General features: G+C 41.8%; 1 protein-coding gene across 4 annotated transcripts; it reads left to right on the top strand.

The window, feature by feature from the left end:
- Positions 1 to 955: 955 nt before the first annotated feature.
- cacng8b (calcium channel, voltage-dependent, gamma subunit 8b) lies at positions 956 to 17,688 on the top strand. Of its 4 annotated transcripts, XM_042425103.1 has the most exons (7): positions 956 to 1,330; positions 2,089 to 2,345; positions 9,474 to 9,758; positions 10,564 to 10,788; positions 13,754 to 13,837; positions 14,561 to 14,701; positions 15,041 to 17,688. In XM_042425103.1, exons 4-7 carry the CDS (start codon positions 10,566 to 10,568, stop codon positions 15,835 to 15,837), a joined length of 1,245 nt encoding a protein of 414 aa, XP_042281037.1. In that variant the 5' UTR covers positions 956 to 1,330; positions 2,089 to 2,345; positions 9,474 to 9,758; positions 10,564 to 10,565; the 3' UTR covers positions 15,838 to 17,688. The 4 variants fall into 4 exon arrangements, with proteins under 4 accessions (XP_042281037.1, XP_042281038.1, XP_042281036.1 ...); XM_042425104.1 differs by lacking the exon at positions 2,089 to 2,345 and having other exon boundaries at positions 9,477 to 9,758; XM_042425102.1 differs by lacking the exon at positions 2,089 to 2,345.
- The last annotated feature ends 3,506 nt before the right edge of the window (positions 17,689 to 21,194 follow it).

The following is a 21,194-nucleotide window of genomic DNA, read 5'->3' as shown; positions in this document are numbered from 1 at the left end:
TTAAAACTATTGAAGGTCATTGTCCGCTCAGTTTTGTGCATCTGAACTGCTATGTGTATGTATCTATATTTGTGTGTGTGTGTGTGTGTGTGTGTGTGTATGTGTGTGTGTGTGTGTGTGTGTGTGTGTGTGACATAATTTATATCATAAAAAGCTAGATCTATCATCAGTACAGTCATTTGACTAAATAATTATGGCAATGATAGGATGCTCAGTTATCCCATTTATTATAGAACTCCTGCTGAATGTCTGTCTGTATCGATACAGTGATATTGACCTGTAGATATTTGACTCCATGATTTAACATCTCTCTCTCTCTCTCTCTCTCTCTCTCTCTCTCTCTCTCTCTCTCTCTCTCTCTCTCTCTCTGTCTCTCTCTCTCCCTCTCACTATCTCTCTTTCTCTCTGCAGGGCTGCACTCGTGCTGCTGCATTTCCCAGAACTACCAGCGCGGCCCTCATCATCATCATTACCACAGAGGAAGAGTGTCCCACCGGCGCTCCATCGAGTCGCTCTCCAACAACAACAAAAAAAAAAAAGAAAAGAAAAAAAAATCGACATCTATAACACACATACATAACCTGGTCATGTCATGGCTAATAGGCTACTTACAAACGCACACCCCTGCACGCGGCGCACGCTCCAATAAGCACATCCAGACCAATTCTCTCAATACGGGAGGAGGTGGGGGGTTGGGGATAGGGGGGTTTAAACCTTCACTGTGATCTTGTAGATTACATCTTGTGTCGATTCTGACATTATCCGTCATCACTCACATCATTAAGGAGTTTTGGTGGGATGCGACAAGTTGCTTGCGTCGGGCTCAGTGTGGGAGAAACAGAAGAGCAGACAGGCAAGGCGAGCGCTCGTCCAACCGGAGGGGAGGTGGTAGTGGTGGTGGGGGTGGAGGGTGAGGGTGGGGGGCGGGGGGGGGAAGAGACGCATTCTCCCCGAGTACACACACAAGCAGCGGCCACATCCACTGTAGACAAATCCGTGTTCAGTGACGTGTTTTGTATTAGCCTTCTTTTTTTTTTTTTTTAAATGCATGTTCGACCCTTTTTTCCATCACCGGCTGCTTTGAATCTAATCAGGAATTGAGAATCCGGTCCCTCGCGTGCTTCTTATTTTCTCATCACCCCCCCTCTTCTATTTATTTATTTATTTATTTATTTATATATTTATTTATTTGCCTCGATAGACCCGTTATTTAGCCCATCCACCGTCCACCCCCTCTCTTCTTTTTTCCCTCCATCTCCTTCTCTTTGGGAGTGCGACGCGCTGCGAAAATCTCTGAAATAAAAAAAATACAAAAAAGGAAAGCCTGCAGGTAAGACCTCTACAAGCTTCTTTAATGATATTAATTACACCGTGTCACTGTTGTTTTCACTTTGCAGCCTAATGGATCACAGTTCATCCGGTGTAATTTACACGCCACATTGATTTGTCTCACGTTGCCTGTAACTTAGCCCACTACTGACAGTGTAGATAGGAATTTAGAGGAAGAAAAAAAAAACAATGATAATAATTCTCATTCTTCTACCACCTCGCGGATTAAATGCTGAATTATAATTTTCCTACCTTTTTTGAGCGGGCCTATAATTAGCGACGGCAGCGTCTATTATGCAAATGAAACCCTTATAATAGCTCGTTTGAAGCGCTCTCTGCAGCCGCACCGCATGTGTTGGGACTAATATATCTGTTGTATGTGCTGAATTGTCCGGCTACTTATCCGACAATCAGGAGTTATTTTCTTTATGTGCGTCTTGATGTGTGTGATTTGTGTCCCAGTCCACTGAGTTTGTACCGGCCGCTTGATGCTAGGCGTCCATTTTCCACCGTGTATAGCTTATGCAGGCAGGGTGATGTGTGTAGCTACTCTATTAATGAATGCACCGCAGTCCGCATCACTATACTTGAGCTTTGCACGCTCTCAGCCCCGTAGCTCTGAGCTTGTATGTGTCTAATCACTGGTCTGCACACAAGCTTCTGCAGCTCTCAGCGCAGGGCCAACATCTTAGCATCATGTTGGACCTGGCCACATGATGTTATCTGATGCGGTTTTAAAGATTTCGTTTTCTTTTTCAGCCCACTGTCTCCTCTCACTGGCCAACCTGTGCTCTGTGCTCTGACAGATCAGGTCCAGGATTGAGGTAAAGGGCAGCAAACATCTGGCGCTCTATCAATCATTCATTTTTCCATTACAGCTCAGATCACATCTGGGCTAAAGGTGGAGTGAAATGTCTGAATAGGAGATGCTTTAGGAGTGTGCACTGCAGCACTCAAGAGTCAAAAACAAGGTAGTGAGCTACACCTGTCATCTCCGGAGCTGCAGCCCGTGTCAGGTACAACTCTGAATGTTTATTGTTTGTTTGTTTGTTTGTGTGTTTTATGATTACCTGATGTGAAATAACCAGCTGGAGCAGTCACTGGTCACTTGCGGTTTTAGTGACTACAGCACATGCGTTTACCTGCTGAGCTGTGGATTTAGTTGCTGCCTCCCTTCACTTTGGGGAACAGGCTTTTCCTTTCCACCTGCTTTTAAGGCTGTAATGCAGATCCACTTGATGTGGGCAGTGACACAGGGATTAAGTTAAACTTTTAAATATATTTAAATCGTCTCCCTCATCAAGTAAAGTGCTGGTGTTAGAACGTGGGCAGCGATTGTGAGCTAAAATTTTACTATAATAGGAGATAAAAACGGTAATTGCATAATTGCCATTCTGTACGACTGAGAATACTCATCTTACAACATGTGGACTTCACATAAAGCAATTGATCTGAACAATAACTGCTGGATTATGGCTTTTCATGACATTATATTTTTGAAATTTGCTCATTCTTGCACCTTAAAGGGCCTTTAAGATTAATTATGAGCAGTTACAAATCAAACGAAAAGAAAGGAAGTACATATATATTTTTTGTATTTCTGTCATTGTCATCTTTCTATCAATGATCAGTGAATCTTTCTTTGAGGTGTGGTTGGCCCCCGGCCGTCTGCTGGTCACACCCCCTCCACTTCCCACGTGGTAAACCGCCTGCACTATGTGTGTGATGTGTGTGTGACCTTAATGATTGTCTCTGTGGATTTTGGATTACTTTCAAAACCTCTCAGCCAGCTCTACAATCTGCTGTTTACGCTGTTAGGTGACTCATTGCAGTCAATATCAGTGCGTAGCCCACACAGACTCTAGTTGTTTTCTAGCGCCGGCCAAATCATTATCATCTAATGCGCGAGTGGTCCAGAAATATCAGAAAAAAAAAGAATCTCTGTAACTTCTGAATGTCTCCGCTTGTTTCGTCTTTTGCTGTTTCACTCTAATTCTGGTTGGTGGTCAGGTCTGTCCGTCTCTTTCTCACTCTCTTGTTTCTCTCTCTGAGGAGAGGCAATTCTGCAATGATCATCACATCTGTCATGTAGCTATTGTAGCTATTGTTCAGAGGATCAATGCCTCTGCTGCAATTTTCTTGATGGTCTAAGGCTTCACAGTGTTCCTTCCTCTCTTCAGACGGGGATCACGAGGAAACCCAGCACTGTTTGAGAGGAACAGACACAGATACCTCAGTTTAAATATATAATATCAGGGTCCCATAACAAATCTAATAATAAACATACAATGTTCAATCACTTTGTACCTTCTTCAAATACAAACCCTTGCATATTTATTGTACTTGACAAAGTAAACATGAATGTATTATTGTACCTTAGTGAGTGCAAATCATGGCTTGCACTCATGGCTGGCTGTATTTGGAGATCCTGCTGATTCAGTACACAACATTGTTTATAATTCCAGTGTGCAGAGGCTTTTATCCAAAGCTTTTCTAATTGATTCCTGTCTCACCGGCTGTGACCCGTGCATCAATTAACCCCCAGCTTTGGTGTTTTTAAGTGCTTCACGCAAGTTAGCGCAGCCTTTGAGAGCAGAGTTGTAAGAGCCTGTGATTGAACCATATCGTGTCAGTGATATATTGTACGGCCCCGTCTGTTCAGCAGCGTGCAGCGTAAACACACAACAGACACAGTGTTTGACAGGCAGGCATGCTCACTGGACTGGAGGCACAATGTGGGACCTGTGACCAAAGCCTCTTCACTGATAAGAAACAGGATGTGTATATCTGTAAGTTTGCATGTGTGAAAGTCTCATATGTGAATATTATCATTTAAAAACTAAGTTCACTGGACACAACTTCACCAGCATTTTTAACAGGATTTATCAGTCAGTTGATCAGTTTCCACAAGATAAATCTGAGAGGCTGCGAGATGATTAACAGGATAGGAACGCATGAAACATAATAATGCTACACTTTATCTAATCTTTGTTTTTTGATTGTGAATCACTGTAAAACTTAACATCTTCACGCCTCTAAAAGCATTCACATAAAACATACTGGGAAGGAAAAATAACTCTTTGATTGCACGGACCCCATCAGAGACCTATGAAACCTGTGACAAGTTAGCAAGTAAACATACTTCAGTGTAATGTGTCAGAAGCCAAAATGTTTGGGAACCACTGGCTTGTGTGATTGAGATTGCTCAAATTTTGAGTTGCAGCCTCTTCTATGGAAACATAGAGTAGGTGTTGTTAGTGCTGAAACGATTTGTCAATTAATCAATTAATTAATTGACATTTATCAAACAAAAATACCAAATATTTGCTGATTCTGGCTTCTCACATGTGAAATGTTTCTGCTTTTCTGCTCTTTGTTTTGATTTTGGGCAGTGGGTTGCATGAAACAAGCTATTCTGGGATGTCACTTTGAACAAACGGTGATCGATATTTGTCACTTTGTCTAAAATTGGACATTTTATAGATTAAAATGAAAAAAAATCATTAGTTAACATTTACATGGATTTATTTGGCTGATGCTTTTGTCCAAAGCAATGTACAAATGAGGCACAATCCAAGCCACAGTAGATCAAGAGAAGCCCTGCTGTCTTTATTAAGGACCACTGTCTTTTCTGAGTAGCTGCAAGTATTCAGTTAATTTCTTTCTCCTCTGTTGCATTTATATGGCAGGATAATAAATTAAGACACTTGTTTCTGTATAAAAACAATAAATTTCAAGGGTTTTCTTTGTCTCAGATCTGCACTTAGAGAGTTCTTTCTCAGTGGAGTATGAGTGTTTTTATGCATGTGCGTGCGTGCGTGCTTGCACGTGCACATGTGTTTAAGCATATGTTCATGGGTTCATGAGTGTCCGGTCATCCAGAGACACTTTATTTTGGGAGCCTCTTAGACCAAGGTGTTGCTGTCACTGCCTCCTCAGGCTGTTCTGCTCAGACAGGCAGGGACTTTGGTCACATGCAGTCTGAGGATCTTGGTGGACTCTTCACACGAGCTTAATGGAAATTCTGCTATGCTTTGAAGTGCCTTTTTAAAGATGACCTATTTTATGATTTTATTGTCATCATTTTGACAGTAGTGGGGGGTTTGAGGCTGCATATGTGCTTGCACGCCAAGTGTTTGTTTGCGTGTTGATCTTTTTCTATGCACCTGCGTGTGTGTGTGTGTGTGTGTGTGTGTGTGTGTGTGTGTGTGTGTGTGTGTGTTTGTGTCGGCCTGCATGTAAATTTGTGTGTGTGTGTGTGTGTGTGCCAGCTGTGGGATCTCAGCAGTGAGCTCAGGTGTTTAGCTTTTTCTCATGATTAAGAAGGGAAATCATCTCAGCTACCAAGAGCCACTGCTCTGAATATTTAGGCATGTTTTCTTAATGTTCACTGCTGCCATCGAGCACTCAGAATAGAATACGCTGCTTGTATTTTTAGAGCTGTCACCATAAGTAGGCCTAGTGCATTTTTTTTTTTTTTTTGGTCAAGCATTCAGTATAAGCTCATGTCATTTTTGCTACATTACAGTCTTGATTTTTTTTTTCACAGGCTACAGTCCTTATTTAGGTTATTTGGCAAGCAGACATATTTCCTGGACATGCAACAATGTGGTGTGACTCGCTTGTGTATCTACATTGAAAACATTCTCGCATGCTCACACAAGGCCGTTGCCATTCACATGTGTGGGATAACATATAGATGTCATCATTTATTCAACAAGCAGTTTGGTAGTTGATTTATGCAATGAATAGGTAATGGAGCAGCTGCTACAAAATTCAAATCTCCTGTGTGATTTATGGCTGAATTATTGGAGCCACAACTCATTGGGTGCACTTGAATTTTATACGAGCGAGGTATTCTGTCATGCTGGGAATGAGTCACGCAGGTAGATCTGATAACATCTGAAGTTTTCTGACAAGTGAGGGCCTGGTCTCGTAATGGTCCCTGCAGCAACTAGCTCCCAAAGCTAAACTGTTGGCCTGTGTTGCTACAGTGCGTCCTACTGAAGCTAACTGGCCTCTGGCTGGCCCAGAGTCCTCCTGAGTGATCCAAACACACTATAAAAGCATCACTAAGGATAAGGTAGCTCAGCATTATGAAAAAGGCAAATGTGTACTTATATTTCTCAAATCCATCTGTATTCTAAATCCCAAATTACCCAAAATTTCTCTCCAGTTAAACCAAATTCGTTACTATAACTCAAGTTATTAGTTATTATTAGTTTAACTCTCACACTTTCTTTTTTTCTTGACCTCTTGTTCTTTCACGCTCTCTTGCACTTGCTCCTCATTCCCCTCTTTTTTAATTATTGGTGGAAAATAGAAATTACAGATAATTAAATGGCAATTATGATCTTCTACACAGGGGAGTTTTTGCTAAGGGGAATAACTTAGTAGGTTATTGTTAAGGTCATTCATTAAATACCGGAGTCAAAGAACACACACATACACATACTGCGTTTTCAGGCCTTGGAGATAGTGTAATCCCTTCTAGATATGTATTTTCCTCAGGGAGAGGCAGTATGTTGATAGGGTTGGAAGGTCATACGACGCACAAACACACACATGCACAATCACATTCACTTGTTTGCTTGCACATACAGTATGCACCCACAATGTATAAATAAGCCACGCTGTGGTGGTGTCGTTTGACAGTTTACATAATAAGGAGCCTGAACGCAGAGATACGAGGCTAACTGTCTAACTGAGGGGAGCTGAGGGGAACATTACTGGGATTCAATAAGATTGGACTAGTCCCATCCTCAGATGCACTGAGGAGGAAATGTGCACACACATAAAAAAACACACACACAACACACCGTCTCTCCTTCCATCTCTCCTTCTGTCTCTTAGGCAGCTCTGTTTTGGGTCTCACAATGCAAACAGGATGTAACCTATTTTGATCACGGTGCCATATTGCATCATCAAATATTAACAGACCTGACTGCACTGCATTATGTCTGCTAAATCATGTTTGTAGAATAATGTGTGCTGCTTCATCATATCATATTTTCTTCTTTATTTATTGAGCAAAAGAGGGGTTAACCTCTCATTCCCTCTCCAGTAACCAATGGCATATTCATGTGTATTTGTGTGTGCACATGTGTGTGTGTGTGTGTGTCCGGGAGCATCTATGTCGCAGTGGTCACACACACACACACACACACACACACACATATCTATTGATAGAGCATTAGCGCACTGGTCTGTCTGTCTGTCTGTCTGTCTGTCTGTCTGTCTGTCTGTCTGTCTGGGTCTCAGAGTCAACACTCATGGTAGTGACTTGAAATATTCCCCCTTCATTTCTGCCTCTTTTTCCCATCTCTGTTCTCTCTGCTTTGCTCTCTCTGCCTCTTTCTCCCTCTATCTATCGCCTGCCCCTCTCCTTTTCCCCCCCTCGCTCTATGCTGATCCAGACTTTGGAATTCAATGTTGCTATGGTAACAATGTCGGGTTGGTCCTCTCTGCCTCCCCCTCTTGCTCCTCTTATTCAGACTAGATGCAGTACAACTCGCTCTAGAGTCATTCTGTCTTTAGCCTTTAATACTGTCACTACTATAATTACTCAATCTGCTCAAACACAGGAACAGCAAAGCTCTGCAGCATTAAAAAGAAGCATCTGTAGTGTAAAATGATTATATTTCTAATTATACAGTTTGGCCTCTTTGCAATAAAGATCATACAGTTTTACAGCTGAAACAATTAGTAGATCATAGATAGTAGGTTGATTAGTTGATTGACAGAAAATTACAACTATTTTAATCATCCTTTAATCGTTTGTCATTTTTTCAAGCAAAAAATCTTACATTGTAATATATTTAATACATTTTATTTACAGAGTGCTTTTCAAGATACTGTTTTACAGCTATTTAATAAAATGTTGTTAAACCAATTTTCAAAAAATAATGATTTGTTTCTGTATATGATATTGACATTATTCCATAAAAAACATTTGTGAGGAGAGTAGTTGTGCTGATATAGAAGAGACCAACACATAAGAGCTTGTCTCTGACAGTTGGAGAGTTTGATACTGAGTTTACTAACAGTATACTGTAAGGGCACATTAATAAAAAAAATTAAGACCATCTACTTTTTGTGTGTGGGATAATATTCTACATGCTATCTGGATCTTTCAGAAACTTTTGATCCAGTTCATTTTGATAATATGGTTGAATCAGGAAAAGTCCAAAACGTTAAGACCTCCTTCAGTTAGAGACACAGACACAGACCTCCTTTTTATCCTTGTGTGGCTTATTTTTACAGATAAAGTTATAAAGCCTGTCTAAACAAGAAATTAAATGTTTGGTGACATCAAGGGAAAAGATAAAAGAGGCTCTTGTATTTTATAACGGGCTGCTCAAGTGGCCCACATAGCGACCGGCCCACCGGGATTTCTCCCATGCTCAGGAAAGGCCAGTCCGACTCTGCCTTGGGTTGACAACGGACCTTGTCTGGCTGGTCATCTCGGGATTCGGACTGCCAGCAGCTGAGATGACTGGCTGGCACCCGGCCAGTGGCTCATCACATCTCGAAAAACGTTGGAACAAATTTCCAAATAGGCGTTATTTGGATAAACTGACCACATATTGGGAATCTAAATGGTTACTTTCTCGCCTGAAAAAATATTAAAACTTAATAAAGTGACATATTAACAGTCCTACAGCGAAATTTACAACAGCTTTTGGCCTGGCTCACAATCTCCGCCATCACCACCATTTGGTGCGAAAAGCATTGTGGGATACATGGCTGTCCCAAGCTTCAGCGGCATTCGGCTGATTTCAGCCGACCAATAGTGTAACTTTATCACTCAGTCGGTCAGTCAGTGAGTGACTCAATAACGGACAGACATTCAAGTTTGTAGGGTTGGCCCTGCTGTTGCAGTGCAGCCAAAACAGACATCTCACTACTGTCATACATGCTCTTAGGAAGGCTTTCTGCTGAAACATGTCAACAGATTTGTCAGCCTAACTGTAAATAAATGAATCTAAAAGATTGTGTTGTGGAGAATATACACAGACAATGGTTTTCTATTTCATTTTAAATCCCGGCTATTCTGTTTTCATCCACAACGTCAGGGCCTAAAACTACTAAATGAACTAATAAAATGCTAAGTGTCCCTGTCCTCTGCTTTATTTCATGTGCAGCAGCAGAGGAGTAACCATGGGTTCTCTGGTGCAAGCTTTCTGCTAACAAAGGACGGACGGAGAACAGGACAACCGTCCAAGCCACAACCTCCACCGGCACCAGTTTTCCATTGAGAAAGGAAGACAGAAAGAGAGAGAGAAAGAGATAGAAGCGCACGAAGGAGAGAAGGGAGCGGGTGAAAACAGTCGATGGATGCTGTCCGGATTGAGGGGACAGCACGTTCTTCACTGACGAGGAAAAGAAAGATTTCAAAATTGAGTCGAAGGATAGAAACTCGCCGTCAGGTAAGTCTCTGCTTGTCACACTTTGCGTTAGATATTGCTTCACTCTATTACAGTCTCTGTCAGTATCAGTTTCATCAGTGTGAAAGGGAAACTTCTAGTGTTGGAAGTAGAAGAGAATATGTAGTTTACAGTAGCGACTGAAGGCTGCTGACTTGTAGCAGCTCAGACATGCATGGGTCAATCTGATCTGATAATGTTATTTGTGTGGGAGCGTGCATGCGAAAATGCATCCACATCGCCTTTCTAATAAAGACTTTCATGGGTACAAGGTGATCTCATGATAGCTGTGTGTTTGTGTGTGTTGTGTGTGTGTTTATGCATTCATGTCCAGCCCTGCTGATTCTGAGGGGGAGAACGGTGTCAGGGTCATGAATATGGAGTAGACTGAGATTGGGAGGGTGTGATCTGTTGTGTTTCACATCAATTCTGTCTTGTTAAGCGGAGTCAGCAGAGTCATCCAACTCTCCTCCAAGGACACATCATAGAGCCACTTGTGCACCTCCCACATCCGCCTCCTATTCACTTTTCTTACTGCCTCCCTCTCTTCCTCCCACCTGTTCCCTTCACATCATCGTGCCCCTCATCATCTCACCTACATGTTTTCTGTCTGTTTTTTTTTTAATAAACTGCACTTTATCTATGATTATAAATACACTCTTGCTTGGTTATTCTACCATTCTTCCTCAATCTCTAACTGCATGATAAATTCTTGTTTGCCTTCTCTTCTTCCTCTTTTGCACCGCTAATATCCACCCTTTTCCTCTTCTGTTTCCCTCCCTTCCTCCTCCTTTCTTTCTCTCTCAAGGCATGGTGTGTGAGAAGGGGATCCAGATCCTTCTCACCACCGTGGGGGCATTCGCTGCCTTCGGCCTGATGACGGTGGCAATAGGGACGGACTACTGGCTGTACTCCCGTGCCCTCATCTGCAACAGCACAGCCAACGTCACCCAGGATGACCCCCATAACAAGGACAAGAAGGACCCTGGGGCGCTCACCCACTCTGGACTCTGGAGGATATGCTGCCTGGAAGGTAGTGAAGATGTTGTGGGAGACATCTTGGGTGTATGGGTGGGATTTGGGTTGATGAAGATGCATGTGAACAAGTGTGCTTTGGTTGTTAATTTCAGTTAGAAGGGTGCAGGAAAAACTGACATAAAGCAATGCAGCTTTGGTTACTTTCTAGCCATTTAGCATTTAAGTAGATCCAAATCTGGGCAGACTAGATCTTGTTGTTCCCAGGATTTGTTGTTATCTAAGGTTGAGTAGGAGAAATAAAGCAGAGTGCACTGAGGATTTAATGTGACTAAAAAAATTTAAAGGAATAGTTTAGACATTTTGGGAAATATACTTGCAGAGTTAGATGAGAAGATCGTTACCACAGTAAACCCGGCTAAAGGTAACAAAATCCATCTACCAGCACCTTTAAAGTTTGTTTATTGCGTACAAATACCAAAGGGTTAAAACGAGATGTTGTGGTTTTACGGGGGGGTTATGTATCAGACTACTTCTTGGCCAGGCTCAGTCACTTCTTGGAGTCTAGTCATCATCATGATGTTGCCAGGCTTCATATTTAGACATGAGAGTGGTATCCATCTTTTTATCTAACTCTCAGCAAGAATGCAAATAAACATATTTCCCAAAATGTCAATCTTGTCCTTTATGCATTCTTTCTAGTCTTCGTTTTCTTATCTCAGGCAAGAGGGAATGGATAGTATTTTCCCAGTGGAATAATTCAAATTGAGCTCTGAGGGTTTGGGATTTGTGTGACTTGAAGTGATGCCCAGCTTGGAGTCGGGGGGGGGGGGGGGGGGGGGGGGGGACAGAAACTGGACTCTTTATCTGCTGCTATGTAGACAGCAGATGGAGTTACTGATAAACTGTGTACGGTGTACAGCTCATCCAAACATGAGGAGTTCATTACAGCACACTGTAGAGATGGAGAGTTCTGTATTTAGACTTTGTTGTAATCAGCCTCTGCTGTGACAAGTATTTGACTGTTTAACACTCACCAAAATTGAATTAGTGGTGTTGGACACTGGGGGTAGTGATTATGAATCCAACTGAACTGAACTCATTGCTGTGGAATGAAAACCTCTCGCCTTGTGGCAATGTCAAAGCTTTGAAGCAGAAATATATTGACTGACTGAAGTTCAGCAGTGTCAGTCTTTCACTTGACATCAGCAAACTTAAGTAATCATTATTAGCATCAACACACACATTCCACTGGTATTTGTTGGACCGTGCCACAGTGACAAGAAAACAATTTTGCATAATTGCAGGATAATTGCATGATACTGAAGCGTAACCCTCACTCAGAATAATCCATTAATCATTGTCTTTGATTCAGGCTGCAGTAATTTTATCCAAATGTTGAAACAAAGGCCCGTGTTCACCCCGCCACCCATCGACTTCTTGTTCCAAGTGACAGAGGATACAGAAAATGGCATCTCTCAATTTTCAGTTTGTCACTGCAACACAAGCCACTAATTCATTATACATTACACTGCCTGGCTGACACTCAAAGGCTAGTAAAGGCTGGGACAGAGTGAACAGTGAAGCAGCTACAACCAAAGGGGTGGTGTGAGTTAACGATCTGTGCCTTTTGCGGTAGAGGTTCGTCTGTCTCCAGGAAAACCTGCTTGGCTCTACTCGTAAAGCGTCCCCGGCCCATCCTGGGCTTGGTCATTGTACAAAGCTAATTTGTCCTCATCTCTAAGCTTCCTGATAGCAAAGCAGCCAATTAGAGATAAGCTATAGCCCTTGCAGCACTACTGCAGTGCACCCCCACCCACTCCCTCCATTGCCTCACTCTTACTATCCCTCTGTTTCACTCCCCCAAACGTTATATTTCATCTTTCACTGGTTTCTCCTCTTCTTCTTCCCCGCCTTGTAGTTTCCCCTCTCTTTCAGTCTTTTCTCTCACATTGCAGTGCAGTAAAGCTGACAGTTTCTTGGCATGGCTTAGAGGTCAACTATCCTTGATGTCTGTGGAGTATTCAGCCAAGACGGACGCTCAGTAGTCGTGCAGTGATGCAGTGAGGTGTAGCTGGAGTGGAAATGCAGGACATGCTAGCTCTAAAAGATTTATGCCCACGGGTGGGTGGCACATTATGCTGTGGATAGAGATGTGTCCTTCTCTCTGGCTCTTCTGCAGGTTTACTGAGTGTGGGGTTGCTCTGAATAACCTGTCAATGATTTCTTTCTCAGTTCTGTAGGGGTTTTTTTTCATCAAGCATATAAACTTGTGAGGACAACCCAGCTATTAGGGCTACTTTTATGTCATGTTATGAGTTGCTGGTGGAGATGCAGTGGTTTAGATGCAGTAAGTCATTCAGGAAAACATGTGCTTACATTACTGTTTCAAGAAAATGCCTTGAATGTGTATGAGGACCACCTGAAACAGTCTGAAGTCTGTTGAGCCTGTGTCTGCAGAAGATAACAGTGATCCGTGTGGCTCAACTGACGTCCCGCCCCTTTGTACCTCCATCTGTTTCTTTACAGACCAACCTGTGGAAATATAAGAGCTGTGAGAAAGAGACCAGCTCACCCCGCATCTGTCCGTCTCTCCCTCCGTCTGTGTCTCTTCATCCCATCACTCCATCTTTCTCACAATCCATCCATCAGCAACAGTGGTGTGCTGTCATCATCGTACGTGCGTCCCTCCGTTCGTCTGTCTGTCTACATGCAAGACCCCGGCGGGTAGTTATCTGTCTGCCACTGTGTCTGCATACTTGTATGTATTTCGATGTGTGTATGTACTGAATGTGTGTGGAGACTGCGCATTGCTAACTTGCATTTCCTAGAGGAGCCATTAACCTTTGTGATGTTCTTTATATGTATGTGAAGTTTAAAAAAAAAAAAGAGTTTTATGGCACAGATATGAACGTGCTTAGGTGTCACTTTGTCTCTCAGGAGGATATTTGCTGTTCTCTTTGAGTTCTTCTTTTGTTCTTTTGTTGTGTCTGGTCACCCCTGTTTCTCCTGTTACATCTCAGGAGTGAAGAGAGGAGTGTGTTCTCAGATCAACCACTTCCCAGAGGATGCAGACTTTGACCATGACGGGGCAGAGTACGTCCTACGTAAGTCAACACCAGCATTACTAGGCATGGATGATGAATGGCATGGAAGTCGTGATAAGCCTGAAAAAAAAAAAAAGAAAATAAGCCTAAAACTGATTTTAATCTGGCTGTTTTATTGCTCATTCCTCAACAGATTATCTCAGCAAGAAATAAACATGTGACAATGTGTACTGAAAGTCAGTGGAGATGGGGTGCCCTAGTTTGCACTCAGTGCCCTGCAGTGATATCATTCTGCTCTATGATATGCTACATGTGTTCCCGTGCATACATAGAGAAAAGCTCGTGTTCTGTTTACAATGTTGCAGAGGCATTTTGCTGGCATTTAGGTGGCATTTTCTCTCTTGTGGCCTAGTTGTCCTAGATGAGAGAGGAGTGTTAATGTGTGTGTGTGTGTGTGTGTGTGTGTTTGCATGGTTGGCAGACCTCCTGAAAGCACTAAAGGCCACATGGGAAGGGTTTGATTCAATTGTGTGCCGGGAACTCAGTAATTAATTTCTCCACCAAGAATTTTGTGTATATTTCTAATAGAGCAACATTTTTATTTTCTTTATGCCTATTACTCTACATCCTCGCACTGTCCAAACATGGGTTAAGAAGTATTAGTTAATCATTTGTGGTTATTACTTTGTTTATTCTGCTCTACAGTAACAGATGGGCGAGGGTTTCTCAAGAAAATTCTCTCTCTTGTTTTGGCTGTTAACCATTACTCTCTCCTCGGTGCAGGGGTAGTCAGGGCTTCCAACATCTTCCCCATCCTCAGTGCCATCCTGCTGCTAATGGGAGGGGTGTGCATCGCTGCTAGTCGTTTCTATAAGAGCAAAAGGAACATCATCCTGGGGGCGGGAATTCTCTTCGTGGCTGCAGGTAACTTAACGATATTGTATGTGCATCTGTGGGTAGATATTATATGTATCTGTGCTTGTATGTGTGTGTCTGCTTGTGTGGAAGTCTATGTGCATGTGCAAGTCGTGGTCTGGGGAATATTACTTGCCATAACAGTTTTTATGAATTGTTTGGGAGTATCGCGTTGTGTTTAGGCTCTTATGTCAGTTTAATGATGAGATTTTAACATTCATCCCTCATCTTGCCAGTTATCTTAATTGAAAATAGCATGTCACATGAATTTGTTTATTAGAATAGTAAGTCAGTCTGTCTGAGTTTGTTTAGCTCTTGTGTAAATACAGTATTTCTGTGCTCTCTCAGGTCTGAGCAACATTATTGGTGTGATTGTGTACATCTCGGCTGCACTGGGGGACATCTCTCCCAAGAAGGACGAGGATAAGAAGTGGCAGTACTCCTACGGTTGGTCCTTTTACTTCGGAGGCCTTTCCTTCATCATGGCTGAGATGGTGGGGGTACTGGCTGTCAACATCTACATCGAGAAGAACAAGGAGCTGCGCTGCCGCTCGCGCACCGACATTTTCAAGAGCACCACGCACGCCATGCTCCGTCTGCCCAGCTACCGCTTCCGCCGCAGGTCCCGCTCCTCGTCCCGCTCCACCGACCCCTCTCGCTCCCGAGACCCTTCACCTGTCGGGGGAGGTGGGGGCAAGAACTTTGGCCTCCCACCATCTGCGCTGCTTTCCCAGGGTCCTATCTCAGTGTCCACGTTGCCTAACCCCCACTCTCGCTCCCACACGGCCCTGGCTGGAGGCGACATCTCCCTCTACACGTTGTCTCGCGACCCTAAACTCGGGGGTTTGCCGCCCATGTATGGAACGGTGGACAGGGCCACACTCTACCAACTCCACAACTGCTTCCCAAAGGATGGAGGTGGAGGGGGAGTGATGATGAGTGGTACACTTCCCTCGCTTAAGTCCCACAACCCTTCCAATTCTTCCAACTCCAATGCGCCAATGCCCAACTCAGTGGGCTCTGGCCCCCCACCTTTCACCTCATCCACAGTAGACAGGGAGCGAGGGATGGGGACTCTGGACAGGCTGAAGGGAGACAGGGAGAGCAACTCTAACACCCTCAATAGGAAGACAACGCCTGTGTAGAGAGAGCATATGAGAGGGGGAGGCAAGGAGGAAGGGAGACGAGGAGGATGGGAAGTAGTGAAAGAGGGAGGATAGAGAGGAGCACTGTGTTTGTGTGGCTTAACAGGAGACGCATAGAAAGACAGACATGCAGGTGAAATGTTATATCTCTCCCTCCATGTTCACTGTTATTTAGTCTACTCAATCTCACTGAGAACAAAAAGAAGAAGAGTAATAACAGAGCGATAATAACAACAACAATGAACTTTCACAATGAAACTATTTTGATATTTTAATGTGCTAGAAATGATTTATTTTGTTAATGATCAAACGCAATTAACCTTGGGCTATTATGAAAATGTTTCACATATTTTTTTGTGCAATATTACTGCTAATTTAACCAGATCATCATTAATGTAAATTGTTGTTGTGATTATTCTTAGTGTTATTACAGGCTAGATGTATCTGCAAACACCATAGTTTGGAATGAAAATTTAATTTTCATGTTTGGGTTTTTTTTTTTTTCACTCTAATTTTAGATCTCAACGACTTTAACTGTGAATTTCTTCCATGCAGAGCCACTGGGACATTCAGTGAGCTGTGTGTAACTGTGTCAAATGTCAAGCATGAGTGTGCACAATATGTGGGAGAATGAGAGCCTGTATTATTTTTTTTACCCCCTTAATTATATGATTTTCATTTATAACATGAAGTCAGATGTGAATACTGTAAATTGTCTTCCAATATTGATACCGAAAGAAATGCAACAATAATGTGAGTGACTGAGACAACTGACCAACTTCATTGTTATGAGTCTGAGTTTTCTATGGGCCTCTGTTAGTCTTATTTCATTCTAATCAGTGTTAACAGTAGTACTTGTAGCTATAGTCGTGTTGAAGATGTTTGTTCTTGGGCATTAACAGAAACCTCTGACTGGAGGAAGCAGAAAAAAGAGACATAGAATACATTTGTACAGGATCAGGTAAAGGTTGCTGCCTGAGCAGAAAAACAAAAACCGAATCATTTTTTTCTATGAAAAGTCCCAAAGTGACACATGCAACTCATCACTTTCAGTGGCAAAAAATACAATATGTATATGTTTGTTCAGGGGGTTTAAAAAAAACACTATAGAGAAAAACTTTTGAAAAGATACATGTACATTGTAATTTACACATACATATATTTGTAAAGTCTATAGATATGTTTTTTCGGGACCACTGTTCAAACATGGTATGCATTTTGGGCAGGGCAGGTTTTGACTGAAGTGTTTTGTTCCCTGGACTCTTGTTGGGTGGTTTCCTCCCGCCCCACTCTGCGCCACCATTCTCGGGGCCCCTCCCCTGCCCATAACTGGTCACATGATTAGTGTTCCTCTACTTTGTCACATGACCAATAACAGAGTCCCCACAGAGACGACCCCTTAACCTCCCCAAAGATTCTTTTCACTGTGCTTCCTTTGTGACCGCTGACTCCTGAGTCCGAACTCTGACCCGTTCTGTTTATGTTGATGAGAATGTAAACACATGTAAACAACCCCCGGCCCCCCCCACCCCCCCACACCCCGCCCCACCCACTCTCTCTCTCTCTCTCTTTGAAACCGAGTGACTGCAGATCCGGGTTGAACCATGGACACCCCCTGCTACATGATGTAACGAAGAAACAAAACAACCAGACGCTTCCAGATTCTATACATTTTCATTTCTTTGATTTCATTTCAGAAAAAGAATAATGTGATAAAACTGCACACAGATAGCATTTATGTGGGCAATATGAATAGTATGTAGTTGAGAATAGATATATCTAGAAAAATGATTATGGTTTATCTAAATGTGTGATAAACTTAAACACTGTATTGCACGAAGTTTATAAAAAAAAAACAATAACATACATACTCAGACTTCTGTCTTTTATTGATTTTTTTTGCTGAGAAAGAGGCCGGGGTCTCTTACAAAGTACACATTGAACATGTACCTTCTAAAGAAAGATACTGTATATGTTTAGTTTCTGCTTATGTTTTGAGTATCTCTCAAGAGTGTTTGTCGACAGGTTCTAGTGATAAAATGTAGCTAAGTGCGTTTACTCAAGTACTGTACTTATGTACAATTTATTTCCATTTCGTGATTTATACTTTATACTTCTACTTCCTTACAATTCATTGAGATATATTGTACTTTTTACTCCACTGCATTTATCTGAAAGCTGTACTTACCATCTTTACCAATTTAGATTTTACATACAAAACTCGTAATGAGCTTATAAAACAGGATGCAATATTATTGATTAACTACTTATACTTATATACTAATAATATTCAAATTACAGGAGACATTTTTATGCATTTAGTATTTATACTTTTGATACGATAAGTACATTATACTAATACTACTTGTGTACTTTTATTTAGGTAACATTATTATTGCAGGATTTTCATTTATAGTGGAGTGTTTTTACAGTGTTGTATTGCAACTGTTACTTAAAGAGGACATAACATGCACATTTGCAGGTCTCTATTTGTATTCTGGAGTTTTACATGCTTTACAGTTCAAAAAACCCTTATTTATCTTACAGTGTTCTGTTATGCAGCCCTTCAGTTCAGCCTCTGTCTGAAATAGGCCGTTTTAGCTCCTGTCTCTTTAAAAAACCCCTCTCGATGAGCCCACTCTTTTCTGATTAGCTGATTAGCCCCTTAGCAGACTTTAACAGGAAACATAAACAAACTATAGTAGTAGGATTCCATGTCTTTTTCTCGTTCTTTACTTGAAATATAAACTCCACAAATACATCTGTACATACACTAGTGGAAAACTCAAGCACCCCATGGAACAACCTTAGCAACAACAACAACAACAACATCTGACATTATAACAGTATATAAATGACAAAAAATCAGAAAAAGCATGTTATGTCCTTTTTAAGTAAGGATCTGAATACTTCCCCCACTGTATAACACACACAGCTCATCATTAGTGAGCAAACATTGCTCTTAGTAGTTACTCAAGGACTCTCAGCTAATCTTCGGCATGCTGTGATCCTAAAAAGACTTTGACCTTCTCTGTCAGTCTGGGGCAGATAATATTTGCAAATATATGGATAGTGCCAGATGGGCGGTATTTGCCAAAGAGGATAATGAGAAAAGCAACTGAAAGTTAATTCAGTGTACTTTTCAATGACCACTGCCCTACCTGAGCACATCATCTTTTTTCTGACGGGCCCATCTGGTACCTTATGCATGTTTCTGCATGAACAATTATGAAATACAGTCAAGGTCTACTTTGGTCCCTTTTTTCGTGACCTCAGAGGAATCATCACTGGCAGGAAGGAGGAAAGTGGGAGCAATTCCAGAGCGGATCAAGCTGGAGGAGTCCCTTCAGAGACAAGAGATGATACTTCAAATGCATTCGGGCAGGGGGAAGGCAGCTGTGTCACATCTTGACAGCGGGCCTGAGATTCCTAGCAGTGCCCCTGAGCCTCGAGGATTAGTTATCTGGAGTGTCTTTGCCTAGTATTATCATACCTTCTGCAATGTTGTTACAGTCACAGTGATGCAGCAGCGAGAGGTTGCCAAAGCAAACTCATGTAATCTACTACACAGGCACTGTTACTCTTCACAGTTTAGGGTAACAAATGTTTAAAGGATAGATTCACAAGGCCCATATAAAGAGAGAAACAGGTTTTCCTTGCTGTAATCATTCCTTCTGTTCATATTGGCTATTAAAAGATCCTCTTCAAATGTGCTTTCAATGTAAGTGATGGGAGCCAAAATCCACAGTGTGTCTACACAGTCATTTTTTGCAAAAATGTATTGACAAGTTTATCTGAAGCTTATATGAGGTTTCAGCAGTCTGAGTTAGTCATATCTGCCACATTTACAGTCTTTTCAGCACCTGTTGAGTTGTGGAAGTATAGTAACAAAAAGAGGAACTTTGGCACTAAAAAGGACGGTGACGTTGAAAGATATTTACTTGATTTGACTAAATTGACTAAATTAATGAAGCTTCATATTAACTTCAGATAAACTTTTAAATACATTTTTGCACAGAAGGAGGCTTGTGGATTTTGTCACCCATCACTTAAATTGTAAGTGCATTATGAAGGGATCTTCTAATGGCCAGTATGAACAGGAGGAATGATAATGGCAAGAGAAACCTATTTCAGTATTCATTTAGGCAGTTGACTATTGTTTTAAGACAGACTTGAAAAATTGTGAACGTGTCCTTTAAGTATTTGGCCATTTATATTTTTGGCAATATATCAACAATACCACAGGAGGTTTTTCTCCTCTATGACTTTCAACCTATTGTGGACAATCTACACGTCTTCTATCAAGAACTCTAGGAAGCCCATTTCCATTTATAAACATGCAACTAGTGCATGTGCAACACTTGTCACACAGTCTCAGTAGGACTATTAACAGCTATATATACAACCAGGATAGTGTGTCATGTGGATTCAGTTTCTTCTCACTGGGAGTTAAAAGCATACATGTGTCAAAGTGTGTGTGTGCGTGCAGGTGAGCATGTGAGCATATGTGATTCCACTCCCTAGTGGGCTAGGTGTGAAAGTAGTTATTGGGACATCTCTGATCAGTCTGTGTGTGGGGCAGAGGGGGGTGGGCTGGAGGGGTAGTGACCAGTGGGCCCTGGAGACAGCAGGGAAGCTGACGCACTGAGGTCAGGGGTGGAGGAGATGAGAGGGCACAGAGGTATGAGAGTAGGCCAGGGGGTACATAGTTGAAATTCAAGGATAAGGTTTCCCAACCTCTGCAGTGAAATGCATTGCGATGAGCTCTGGCCTAATTATAGAGGAGCAGGTTTTGGGGGGAGGGGGATGTTTGGCAAAGAGGTTAGGAGTCATACTGTTGGAAGAAGGGTGAAAATGGGTGAATGTCAAGTTTGAGGGCAGAGCGAGTGTCATGCCTGCAAACAAAAGAGAAATATTATGTCAAATCTCTTTAATGATAACTAAAACTGGTGCCACAAACTGTACATTTATACAAGTAGAAATAAGCACAGCATATATTTCGTAAAATAGCATTTCCCAGCAGAGAGATAAGGTGATCATCCTATGATAAAGATCAAGTGTATTTACTGTATACATATTGCAAATAAAGTGACTGGAGACGACACTACAAAACAGTGACCATTCATAAAATATAAACACATACATGTTATGTACATAGTGAGTCCATACAATTCTCTGATATACAAAATCCTCTCACAGCTGATTTAATTCAACATACATTCATCTGATAAATTTCAGCAGTATTCCCCCAATAATTTTTTGTAAAACACACATAAGTAATAAATAATGAAAACTAAAGTCTCCTGTTTATCAAGTGTGAAAAGCTGCACTTGCTGCTAGAATATTAAGTATTGACT

The sequence above is a fragment of the Thunnus maccoyii genome, chromosome 10 (assembly GCF_910596095.1).
Source record: "Thunnus maccoyii chromosome 10, fThuMac1.1, whole genome shotgun sequence".
Lineage (NCBI taxonomy): Eukaryota > Metazoa > Chordata > Actinopteri > Scombriformes > Scombridae > Thunnus > Thunnus maccoyii.
Note: the sequence above shows the minus strand (reverse complement) of the source record. Positions and strands in the feature narration are given on the sequence as shown.